Source organism: Dendropsophus ebraccatus, chromosome 2, assembly GCF_027789765.1.
Source record: "Dendropsophus ebraccatus isolate aDenEbr1 chromosome 2, aDenEbr1.pat, whole genome shotgun sequence".
Lineage (NCBI taxonomy): Eukaryota > Metazoa > Chordata > Amphibia > Anura > Hylidae > Dendropsophus > Dendropsophus ebraccatus.
Window position 1 is genome coordinate 28,591,897 of NC_091455.1, and position 13,246 is coordinate 28,605,142.

The window sequence follows — 13,246 nt, forward strand, 5'->3', positions numbered from 1 at the left end:
TAGGTTAATCTCTGTGTCCACACAGATCAGATTAAATTGTTCTAAGGTTCCATCAAGCGCAGTGTTCGTGATGGCCGGGAGAGACAATCCTACTAACCAGAACAAGCCTCTAATGCTTTCCAAATGTTGCCTTTTGCGCTCTAAGTGACAATTTTCATTGTAATTTTGCCAACGTTGCGAAAAATGGGGGGAAAAAAAACAAAACAAAAAATTCCCGGCCTATTTTCAGCTTTCATTACGTTTTGTGTGAAAATTAATTGTGCTAACCTGCTGGGATCACACCTATGTTGTTTTATATGGGGGATGGTGATTGATTCCACGTTTTCTCACACGTACGAAAATATGACAACCCGTCGGGAAGCTTGGGAAACCAGGAATCTGATCTGCCGTAGTTTTATGTGCTCTCTTGTGTATTTACGGTGTTGCCTATTTTTAATATTGTCTGTTAGTGTTTACACGGATACGGGATTGTTAAGGCGTTGTCTCATCTCATGTCCTAAGGTATTAAGGCATATGGTCATCATAGAGGGAGGGAGAGCACTCTAGGAGCCAGGGAGGAGGGCTGCTAATAGGTAGCAGGTCTTCTCCATGTGTTATATAGACATTTATATAGCAGCTGAAGCAGTGGTGATGTGTAGCAGCCCTGGTAATATCAGCCCTTTGTTGGGGGGGGGGGGGGGGGTCCCAGGAGCTGGACTCTATCTTACATCTATTGGGGTATCCAAACTCTGTCTGGAAAGATGGATAGGAAATGCCGAATTTAATTTTTTTAAAAAGAGAAGTCTGGCAGTGGCGTATTCCCCTCTCCCTATCAACAATATATGTTCGAAGCGACTAGTATCAGATTGACGACTAAATATACACATGCTGTTACCCCTATGTTAAAAGGAAACTGTAAGCAAGGCAGGGCCACGTCCACAAAGATTATAGAGTCATGGATTGGCTCCAGGAACATAGCAATTTTTCTTGCTTCCATAGCATTCTCAGTCCCCAAATCTTAGTATACTTTGTGCTCAACTTCCAGCACGAAACCTTGAGGCTCAGCCAATCACTGGTTGTAGCGTTGTCCAGTCTCAGCCAGTGCATAGAGAATGCATATATATCCCCCTTCAATAGCTGAGCAATTGTTTAGCCATTGGTTATCCTTCCCATCCGGCCCCTGTCCTCCCCATACACAGAAACGTTCGGCACGCAAGTGTTCCTGTGTTCTCTATCGGGAGTCAAGGGTTAAAGCCACTCTGTACCCACAATCTGACCCCTCCAAACTACTTGTACCTTCGGATAGCTGCTTTTAATCCAAGATCTGTCCTGGGGTCCGTTCGGCAGGTGATGCAGTTATTGTCATAAAATCAACTTTTAATCCGGCAGCGCTGTGTCTAGCGTCCGGGGCTTACATTTGTATATGCATTAGGCTGGCACACTCTCTGTCATTCCTCCCCACCCTCCTCATGATTAGGAATGCTGCAGGCAGATTGCTTCCTATTCCCCATCTGTGTGTATAATGAACATGGGCTGGATCGTTAATACACCTGTGCATAGCTCAAACAGCAGTAAATGTTCCTGGAGCATTCCTAATGATGATGAGGGCGGGGAGGAGGGACAGAGAGGTGGTGCCATCCTAATGCATACACAATCTAAGCCCCGGCCGTTAGACAAAGCGCTGCAGGATTAAAAGTTGTTTTTAGGACAGGTCTTGGATTAAAAGCAGCTATCCGAAGGTACAAGTGGTTTGGGGGGGGACAGATTGTGGATACAGAGTCGCTTTAAGCTGCAGCCAAAGAGCTCTGACTGCAGCTTATCTTTCCCAAAACAAAGGGGTCAGGCAGTGATTTTTTTCATTATGCTCAATGCCTATCTCCATCGACATCACTCTGGAAAGCCCTATACATAGCCCTATATACTGATGGCCAAAGCCGCTGCGAGCGGGAGGTACAGCTGACCAAAGTATAAGCTGCATGGGGACCTTAACGCTTTCTTCTAGATTTCTATATACTTGATTGAATCCATCTTGCCCCCAAACGCTACCAGTTTTCAGTGCCATAAGAAACAAAGCAGCTTCAGAGCATTACAAGCCACCGTCATGCTTCTCTGTAGGAAGGGTGATCTTCTCAGCGTACATTCCTTTCTTCCTTCTCAAGACCGATCAATAGGACGGAAAAGTTCCAGTCTTGTTTCTTTTCTTCACAGAACAGATCCGTATTACAAACACAAGTACCAGCCTGACGTGTGTCCGAGCAGTTGGACCCCTCACCGATCATGAAGAGTTTTAATCTTGGGAAAAGTGTAGATTATCGGCGTCTTGCTACTCACCACCGATCCTGTGTTACGCTGTCTTGTGGCCACCATGCAGCACCCAAGTTGGTCTTTTGACGGCACCCCCTCACACCCTACAAGTCTTGTACCCCACTTTATTACTGCCACCATCATGCCTCTGCCCATGGTACTCCTGGCTCTGCCTAAGTGCGTTACTTTCTGAAATTTAAAGGGCCAGCAGCCACATTCCTACTCCCCCCACCAACCCACATTGTTTATAAAAGGTTGCTCCTCCATCATCCCGTGTGACCCCTTCCATACTGTACCATCTCTCCTGTTACCTGTGACTTGCTGCCTGGACACCCACTTTACATTAATAAATAAATAATTCCTATATCTAAAAATGCAACTTATGCCAATGTTGCACAGTCGTGACCTCAATACTACATCCTTCTTTCTCTTCCACAGAATTTTTTTTTTCCTGAAAAATCCATACCAGGATACTCCCATAACAAGTCACATGATGTTTGTTTTGGGTCACATGTCTTATGGTTAGATACTATTTGTTGCTCATAGCAACCAATCACAGCTCAGCTTTCATTTTACCAGAGCTTGTTAGTATATGAAAGCTGAGCTGTGATTGGTTGTTATGGGCAACACGGAGAATTTATCTATTTATAATAAATATCCTCCATCCACTCAGCTAGTTCGTGGACTAATTTGTGGCTTATACCATTTTTTCTCTCTGAACAGGATCCGCCTGCAACAGTATTTTAAGTACATGTAGATTAGAAAACTTTAGGATTTCCTATTCTAAACATAATCATGCAAATAAATCAATCAAATAAAATAAAAAGTGGACTAACCCTTTAAAAAATTCTGAGGCTGCCTTTTTGACAGTAAAGAGCTATATATAACTCTATTCATGTGACCACCAAGAAAAGCAAGTTATAACACCAGTGTGAACAAGGCCTGGTTCCCTTCATGCCAGAATCCAACACCTATTTGGGGGAGATTTATCAAACATGGTGTAAAGAGAAACTGGCTCAGTTTCCCCTAGCAACCAATCAGATTCCACTTTTATTTTCCAAAGAGTCTGTGAGGAATGAAAAGTGGAATCTGATTGGTTGCTAGGGGCAACTGAGCCAGTTTCACTTCACACCATGTTTGACAAATCTCCCCCAAAGTCTTGTCACATAGGTCCTAATAGCTTATCTTCCTAACGTCTCCGAGTATAACACATTCCTCAATGGGAAATTGTACTATTGCTTAGGCTCCGACAAAATGGCGGCGCAGTCGAGGACTCGTCATGATTGAATGCATTGTTACGTGCTCGCGCTCTGCATTCGAGTTCCCATACGTCGCCACGCCTACTCCACGCTCCTTCCTCACGCCTCTCGCGTGTTTTGTCCTCCGTTTCCTGTTCGTTTAGTAAAGTTCGGTGGCTTTTGAAGTCCTCCTCCTCCTCTTTACGCCGGCAACCATGGCGGACTACGATCTCACCACCAAGATCGCTCACTTTCTAGACCGGCATTTGGTTTTCCCGCTGCTCGAGTTCTTATCCGTGAAAGAGGTGAGTGTGGTGTGTGACCGGGAGGACGGGGGGAGGGGCGGTGTGAGGGGAGGCCAGGCCGCGGCCTATGCTCTATACACTGCGGCCATGTGAGGGGCCATATGTGCTGCCGGCGGGAGAGCTGCGTACACTTATATGTGGGTTATACGGCTCCTAGGACTGTGTGGTTGCCATGGTAATTTAAAGGGACGCTCCATTCTTTGCAATTAAAGTTTAGACCTGGAGTGACTACTCCTATGGGGATTTTAAAGGGATAGTCCAGTGAGGATGACCCCAGCCCCCTCCCACAGTCAGCTGCTATTGTGGCCAATGGATAGGTGATCATTTTAGTCATATAAAACAGTATTAACCCCTGACTGGCTGGTACAGGAACTACACTGCCCATCATATCTGCTATAATGGCTGTTGTACCTTAGTGATAGCTAAAGCATCACAGGTAGGGGACACTGGTATGAAATAACACAGCTGTATATCCACTGGCGGCCATCTTTTCGTATATAACAGTCACCAGTGATGGGGAACCTATGGGCCTTCAGCTGTTGCAAAACTACAATTCCCATCGGCATGATGGGAATTGTAGTTTTGCAACAGCTGGAGGCCCATAGGTCCCTATATGTTAGATGGCAGATAGCTGGCCTCTCATCCTCCTGGTCCATACATGTACACTTGGCTCCACTGAGCGTGCGTGTGCCCACAATAATCTGACGCTACTTACTAGGGATGAGCGAATTTACAATACAGACAAAGCGCTTTGAAGTGTGCTCTGCTCCGCTCCTTCCCAGGTGCTGGGAAAAGATGGATCCCGTCCTGGAAATCTTCTCCCAGTTTCCCCGGACTGGATCCATCATTTTCCCAGCACACGGAGTACACTTCAAAGCACCGTAGCCCGATGAGCGGCCAACAGATAGGGGTGAGGCGCTTCATCCCTACCGTAAATTCGCTCATCCTTACTACTTAGGCTAGGTTCACACTGCGTTTTTGCAATCTGTTTTTTCATCCGAATTTTTTTTTTTTTTGAAAAAACGGATGCATTTGTTTGCATCCGTTTCTCCATTGACTTCCATTGTAAAAAAAAAAGGATCTGTTTTTTTTTTTAACGGACACAATAGTGTCAGCTACGTTTTTGTGTCCGTCAAAAAAAATGGATCCGTTTTGATCCGTTTTTTTTTTTTTTTTTTTTTACAATGGGAGTCAATGGAAAAACGGATCCACACAAATGCATCCATTTTTTTTTTAATCTGTTTTTAGCAAAAAACGGATGAAAAAATTGCAGTGTGAACCCAGTCTTACCCTCCATGAAAACAAAGAATCGGTTGTGTAACTATCATATTAAAAATGTCAGATTTTCTCATTCTTCAGCGCGTATAGAGCAGCAGCGCGCGCCTCCCATAGACTCCCATTATGAGCGGGAGGCTAACGGCATTCCGCGGCGGACAATTCCGTCGCGGAATTCGGCTACCTTTCCTCAGTGGGAACGGGGCCTAAGGGTACGTGCACACGTACCGACTCGCGGCAAAAATCTCGGTGCGAGATCCGCTACAGGTTAACGTCCTGGCAGGTACTTCAGACCGCTGTGTATATACATTACCTCTCTCCTGCACGGAGTCCCGGCGTCCTGCTCTCCCGCCCAACCAATCAGTGTGTTGCCCGGCTGTAGCCACTGATTGACTGGGTGGGAGAGCAGGACGCCGGGACCCTGTGCAGGAGAGAGGTAATGTCTATACACAGCGGAAAGGGTTGCAGGGGGGGCACTTCTTTGCTGGGACCGGGGAGGTGGTGGCCAAGGGAAAAGACGTCCACTCACCTCCCTGGTTCCAGTGGCGGGTCCCGCATCGTGATGATACGTCACAGGTCCACTCAGTGAAGGAGGCGGGATCTGAGTGGACTTGAAACGGATCCCGCCTTCTTCACTGAGTGGCTGAGCAGACCTGAGACGTATCATCTCGGGCCTGCGTCAGGCACCCGGAAGCGGCTGGGAACCGGGCACTGGAGCGCCGCGATGCAGGACCCGCCTCTGGAGTATGTGTGCACAGGACCTGCCAGGATATTAACTCATAGCGGATCTCACTGCAAAACTCGCAGCGAGATTTCCGCTGCGAGTCGGTACGTGTGAACGTACCCTAAAGGGAAAGTGTCTCTTGGATTTTCTGTTACTAATTAGAGTTGGATTTTATTCTATCCAATCTGTTTCTATTTTTGGACTGTAATTTTTTTTGTGTTTACATTCACTTACTGTACATTGTTATAGGGGCTGCCATCTTGCCTGGGCTAGTCTTAAAGGGGTTATCCAGCACTACAAAAACATTTTTGCCACTTTTCCCCTACTCTTGTCTCCAGGTCAGGTGCGGTTTGCAATTAAGCTCCATTTACCTCATTGGAACTGAGTTTCAAACCCCACCCAATCTGGAGACAAGAGAGGGGAAAAAATGGGGCATGTTTTTGTAGCGCTGGATAACCCCTTTAATAGTCACCAGATAACACTATTCCAGTGATGGGGAACCTATAGCCCTCCAGCTGTTGCAAAACTACAATTCCCATCATGCCTGGAAAACATTCGGCTGTCCAGGCATGATGGGAATTGTAGTTTTGCTACAGTTGGAGGGCTGTAGGTTTCTCATCATATTGTACCCTAGATGGCAGGTAGCTGGCCTCTCTTCCTCCTGGTCCATACATGTACACTTGGCTTTACTGAGCGTGCGTGTATCCACGATAAGCTGACGCTACTTACCCCCATGTTAAAAAATGACTGCATGTTAAAAAAACGGATCCATTTTTTTTTCTATTTTTTATTAGGGAAGTCAATGGAAAAACAGATGCACACAATTGCATCCGTTTTTTTTTTTCCATCAGTTTTTTTTTTTTTATCTGTTTTTGGCAAAAACGAAGTGTCAACCCAGCCTAACTATCCTATCAAACATTTTCTGTTATTGATTTACAGTTGGATACAAAAAAGTTTAAAAAAAAAAAATTCTAATCTGTTTCTATTTTTGGATGGTAATTTAGTTATTTTTTTTTTATTTCACTTTTTGAACATTGTTATGGGGGCTGCCATCTTGCCTGGGCTGTTCTTAGAGGAGATGTCCGGCCATTTTTAAAATCCAGCAAAGGGGGGGGGGGGGGGGAATTGGATGCCCGTGGTGAACAGTGGCTCTGGGATCTTCGAAATTCTCATTTAACAGCAATTAGTGACATGCTTTACTTTACAGCGAGACAATTTACCCCTGGAAAATCTCTTTATGGGTGCGTACAGACTTAGAGCATCTGCAGCAGATTTCATGGAGCAGATTTGAAGTTGCAGCATCACATCTATGTCATCATATCCTCTGCAGATCTTGTATGTGTGAATGCACCCTAAAGGGCTTTTCAAGCATTTACTTATCCTCGAGAAAAGTTATCAATATCCGATCATGAGGGTCTGACTCTCCACTCCATACCAGGCTCAGCTCTGTACATTCAGGAACAGCTGTAGCTGGTATCATTGACATCCAGGCTGTAACGTGATCAGCAGATGTGTCAGACCCCGACACTCGGGAGGATGTGCAAGGTTTATATAATGTGTATGGCCCCTCTTACTTACCCTCTGACATTTATCCCCTCAGATTTACAATGAAAAGGAACTGCTACAAGGGAAGCTGGACCTGCTCAGTGACACCAACATGGTGGACTTTGCCATGGATGTTTATAAAAACCTCTATCCTGACAAAGAGATCCCTCAAGGTGAGTCTTCATGGCTACACACGGACCCTGGTGTCTGTTATGTGGTAATGTCGCCCCATGTGTAGCGGTCACCTCCGTGCCTTCTTTTTGCTGAATGTCTAATACGGCTTTTTCTTCGTAGCTTTAAGGGAGAAAAGAACCACAGTTGTTGCACAACTAAAACAGCTTCAAGCAGAGACAGAACCGATAGTGAAGATGTTTGAGGATCCCGAAACAACGCGGCAGATGCAGTCAACTAGGTAAATAACTATATATAGCTTTTGTATATTCCATGAAAAGTTCTCATGCATTAGGGCACATTCACACGGTTCATAAATCGCAGAAGCCGCGACCCGGAAAGCAAGACTCCTGGCATCAGGTATCACTATGATACTGGGAAGTCCGAACCCATTCATATCTTCATGCTACTGTACTGACAGTCCTGCGGTTTTGTCTGTACAGTAGTGGAAAGGTTTGTACAGGTTCGGAGCTCCCAGCATCATAATGATATCTGATGCCAGGAGTTTTGCAGCTGTAGCTTCTATTATGTATGGAATGTGTGAATGTGACCTTAAAGTGTCACTGTCTTTTTAACTGAGAGAACTTAAATCTGCAGGGGATGGGATGTAAAGTTTACAATTTAAATTTTTTTCGTGTTACCATGCTTTAAAACTAAATCTATACTTAGGCTAAGTTTACATCTTGTTTCTCACATCAGACGGTCATGACAGTCACAAAAAAGCTTGTAGACGTACGTTATGACTAGACATAAGTGAATTTACGGTAATAACGATGCAATCTGCTCGTCATACTGCTGCCTTATAACTCAGTGCAGTTCCTCCCTGGGTGCCTGGAAAAGCTGGATCCATTCCTGGGAACTGGTAGAAGTTTCCCAGGGTTGGATCCAGCTTTTCCCAGCACTCGGGGAGGAGCGGCCCTGAGTTGGAGGGGGAGGGGTGAGCTGAAAGCAGGACACATAATGGAGGCTAGGCTTGGTTCACATTGTACGTCAGCTCCTGATCATAGGAGGAAAAGAATGAAAAAATGAAGATGCTGCCAAACGGCCCCATACAGGACCATACGCGCCCTGTTGACGTTGAGTAGATCTGGTTACTGCATGTGGTCATGTGAACAGATTATACTTATACTGTATGCTACATTATTTTTGTCGGGTATTTTTAGCTGAACCGGTGAAAGGCACCAAACGTTATTAGGCAATGTTATTATGTGGTTAGATGTGGCGGTATTATGTGTGATGCTATTGGATCTTTACAGACAGAAGTTCCTGTGTTCTACTGCTGGCTTCTGTCCCTCTACAGTGCGGCCTTACACAGTGAAGTAAAGAGAAAACGGAGTCCCCCTGTAAGCCATTTAAGTGGGGGGCATTTTTATTGGACGTTATTACAGGGACATACAGATCAGTCACTTGTACACAAGGGGGGGGGAATATAGGGCAGGACTGGCAGGGTGCAGCGGCGGCTCTGGAGGGGTTAAATACAGCTGTCAGGTGTGACAGCAACATGTACACTTTAAAATTGCCGCCACAAGCGATTGCTATGTGTCGGCTATTTGAATTTGGGGCTGCCGGGAGCAGACAGTGCGCAGGCTAAGGAGGTTACACTAGGGGGCGGCACAGAGAACATGACTGGTGCTCAGCTACCCGCCGACCATGTTCTCTGCCCTGTACTTTGTTAAGCTGCACTATTGTGCAGCTGAACATAAAGTATCGAATACCAGGAAAACCTGGTACTTAACAGGTTTTTTTTGCCCGCCTGCAATATTGATAGTAGTATTGATATTTCGGTGCATGACTACCGTGTACACAGCTTTATTTGTCACCAGTCACCCGGTCTTGGCCTTATTCAATGATTATAACTGATCCCTTACTGTGGACAATAACACCTACCCCCAAAATAAGCCCTAGCCTTATATAGTTTTTTTTCGGTTAAGACCTGGTGTTATGTAGGAGAAGCATAAAAGATTAAAAAGTGAAAACTTGTATAAAAATATATATTTATTAATGAGTAAATTGCGAAAGTTTTGTGAGGATGAGTGGTCGACTTCTGATGGTCGGCTAAGCTGGGGTCTTCTCTCTGGATGGGTCTTCATGAGAGTCTCAGCTGTTAGGGCTCATTCACACTACGGAATCGGCACGAATCCTGCCTTCTATCTGCTTGAATGGCAGGTCTCACGCGACTTCGGCTTTGGCTGTCCAGGCATGATAAAGTTGTAGTTTTGCAACAGCTGGAGGGCCGGAGTTGGACACCTGTGTTGTAGATGGTCTCCTCTCTGTTGGAGTCTTCAGGAGCCTCAGATGTTATAGAGGATATTGGGAAACTGCAAAGAAATCAGAGAAATAAATTAATCATTGAGGAAACATTTTGTCTTTGCACAATTGTAGAACAGTCAGAGATTAGGGGGTTGTCACTGTCAGGCTCTTACCTCTAAATGAGTCCCAATAGGTGTTGTATGTAGGCAGATCCTCCATCTGCGGCCATCAGTCGACCTCCATATCCTCCACTGGTGGCAGGTGAGATGTGGAAACCACCCTCCTCCTCCTCCTCTTCCTCTCCACATCCACCATCTCCACGTCATCCGGAAACTGGCGTCCGCCAACCTCCATGGGCTCACATTTCCTCTTATATGCCCTCCTGACTATGCGAGCTGGTCTTGCTGATGGGGCAGGGTTTGGTGGTGGGGCAGGGTTTGGTGGTGGGGCAGGGTGTGGAGGTGGGGCAGGGTGGGGTGGGGCAGGGCGTGGAGGTGGGGCAGGGTGGGATGGGGCAGGGCGTGGAGGTGGGGCAGGGCGTGGAGGTGGGGCAGGGTGGGATGGGGCAGGGCGTGGTGGTGGGGCAGGGTGGGATGGGGCAGGGTGTGGTGGTGGGGCAGGGTGGGATGGGGCAGGGTTTTGTGGCTGGGCCACAGTAACCTGCAATTGCCTGAAGCGGTTCCTCTTCATCCTAAGACTGAAGAAAGCTCCTACTCCAAGGGAAGCTAGCCGAGACTAACTGTGTTGTCAGGGTGCAGCTTGGTTTTATTGTCACAGCCAGGTTCTATTGTGACATCATCCTCATACGTGACATGATGACATCACAAGCAGTGGGTGTGGCCAGAGCACACAGATGAATACTATTTATTAAACATGGTATAAAGTGTAACTGGCTCAGTTGCCCCTAGCAACCAATCAGATTCCACCTTTTTCCTAAGAGTCTGTGAGGAATGAAAGGTGGGATCAGGTTGCTAGGGGCAACTGGGCCAGTTATACTTTATACCATGTTTAATAAATCTCCCCCATGTGTACCTGCACTGGACTTAGCTTCTACAGTTAGTGTAACTGTCCTTTATAATCTATAACCACTCATCCCTCTCGACCCCTCCCCCCTCCATAGGTTTTAATGGACGTGGCAAACCTGCCCTCGATTTGCTTTTCTGCAACAGACAGGAAGTGTGTGTGTGTGAGAGAGAGATCTGGGAAACTGCTATCCGAGTACAGAAAGAGGCTTTTTTTCCTAACAAAACCAATCCGTTTCTTATCCCTTATACTACCTGATTTCTGCAGAGTTGTGTGAGATGACGGTTACCCTTACACCCATCATTACTGCTTCCTGCTCTGAGGCCGCGTTCACACGGTGTTTTTTCATTAAACAGCTGTTGCAGATTGCCAAAACGGCAGTTGTTTAATGCCACTACGTCATTACATTAGATTGCATGGAATCACAGCCACAGTGTATACACGCTATATACACACTGGGGGAGATTTATCAAACATGGTGTAAAGTGAAACTGGCTCAGTCGCCCCTAGCAACCAATCAGATTCCACCTTTCATTCCTCACAGACTCTTTGGAAAATGAAAGGTGGAATCTGATTGGTTGCTAGGGGCGACTGAGCCAGTTTCACTTTACACCATGTTTGATAATTCTCCCCCAGTGTATACACTACAGTTGTGTCAAATAATTGACAGGTTTATTTTGTGCACCTGCTATTCAGTGAACAGCAGCTAATTGGAGCGTGGGCACCCCCGAATGTGCCCCCATTCCAATTCAAATAAAGTGATGTTCTCCCAGCTGATACTACAGTATTGGCCAGGGGAACATCTCATACAGAGGCCAGTGTGTCACGCGGCCATGTCAAACAGTCGCTGTATTGCTATGTGTGAACGTGGCCTGATCCTGTATCAAATTATATCCTATTATATAATATTTCATGGGGCTCAGCTGCCTTTAGTTGGACAGAATAAGTCACCTGACAGATTCACTTTTACACTATGTTCACACAGTATTCTGAGATCTATTTATTCAACCCCAATATATATATTTTTTTAAAAATAAACATATATATTGTAGCATGCAGAATTGTCCGATTTCTTAAAATATGAAATTATTGTTCCAGCACGGTTAACTACGGAAACGGTGGGTGGGAGGGGAAGGATTGCAGAATTTATTTTTTTTTTTATTATATATCAGAAATTAGATCATGGTGCAAAAAATGACTCCCCAACCAGCCCTGTAGGTGGAAACATAAAAGCGCTATGGCTCTTTGAAGATTCATTTGACCTGGACGTCCGTGCATCAATGGGCTCGGTCTTGAAGGGATTAAAGTCCTAAAAAGTGTCTGGTTTGCGAAAAGAAAAAAAAAACCTGTTGCCAAAAAGTCTGAACGCTTACAATTTTGTCTGTAATTTTTTTTTTTTTTTTTTTGAGGCTGAAAAGTGAGAGTCCAAATACTGTGTGCACATGGTCTTATGGCCAATTCACCCACTGCAGAAGTGTTGCGGTAAATCCTGCAGATCTGAATTACACACAGTGGCGGTCAGTGCGTACTGTCTCTGGGAATAGTAGTCCTGCTTTCCAGCTGCCCTGATTTCTTAGGAAGGTCTGGTGCGACTTTTCCAGGAAATCTGAGCACTTATATAGCCCAGCTAATAACGGTCACCATCGCAGAGCTGTCACATGACCGTATTTACCTGCACAATGTAATACGGATGCAAGGCTCGGCCTGACCTCACTTCTGATGAGCTGAGCTGATGAGGGGGAATCCACATGGGACGGATTTGTGCAGGTAATACCCACAGCAGATACCGGTTGCAGGTAGAAGAGACTTTACGGGTCTGGACAATGTCCATAGAAACTTAGTCATGTAACTCTGCCCTTGTGGTGAGTCCACAGCCCGATCTCCATGTGTGCGCTCTGCTCTAGTCCTCCCCACCCCCAGTAGTCACTAGTTTGTCCTGTTTAATGAGGATGAGGAAATTGTTGGTTATGTGTAATGATCTCCAAATGTGAGGATTTCTCCAGTTACTATTATTAAAGGTTATAGGAGATTGTCTGCCTTTCATGGTCAGGAGCCTGCAGCATTCAGCAGCTTAATAATACGGGGTGTTTCAGACATTGTGCAATGTGCAGACCACTCACACACTTTATTACGGCCTCTACCCCTCCTGTTCTTCACTGCAATGAAAGGTTATCTCTTCCCCGAGCGTGTGAAATACTTCTTACGGATCATACGTGAAGGGCTTGTAACCTGTCCTTTTTAGTCTAATATGTCTGGTTAATACCACTCTGGTCCTCTTCTCTGTTATGGTCGGGGGGTAAAAGAGTAGTTAAAGCGGTTGTTCACAAAAAAAAAAAATCTTTCAAATCAACTGGTCCCAGCAAGTGCCAGAGATTTATAATTTACTTCTATTTTAAAATCTTCAGTATTCCAGTACTTATCAGCTGCTGTAT

At 45.6% G+C, this 13,246-nt stretch overlaps 1 protein-coding gene and 1 long non-coding RNA gene across 2 annotated transcripts in view; one reads left to right on the forward strand and one right to left on the reverse strand.

Annotated features, from left to right (window-relative positions):
* Window positions 1-3,671: 3,671 nt before the first annotated feature.
* Window positions 3,672-13,246, forward strand: part of EIF3E (eukaryotic translation initiation factor 3 subunit E) — a 42,075-nt gene continuing 32,500 nt past the window's right edge. The window contains exons 1-3 of the mRNA XM_069959856.1: window positions 3,672-3,826; window positions 7,426-7,543; window positions 7,665-7,782. Coding sequence (XP_069815957.1) covers window positions 3,737-3,826; window positions 7,426-7,543; window positions 7,665-7,782 — 326 coding nt within the window. The 5' untranslated portion in view covers window positions 3,672-3,736. The remainder of the gene's footprint in view (window positions 3,827-7,425; window positions 7,544-7,664; window positions 7,783-13,246) is intronic.
* Window positions 9,519-10,535, reverse strand: LOC138784332 (uncharacterized). Its single transcript, XR_011361820.1, has 2 exons — window positions 9,965-10,535; window positions 9,519-9,859 (listed from the first exon to the last, which is right to left on the reverse strand). It is a non-coding gene; the product is annotated as an uncharacterized lncRNA (long non-coding RNA).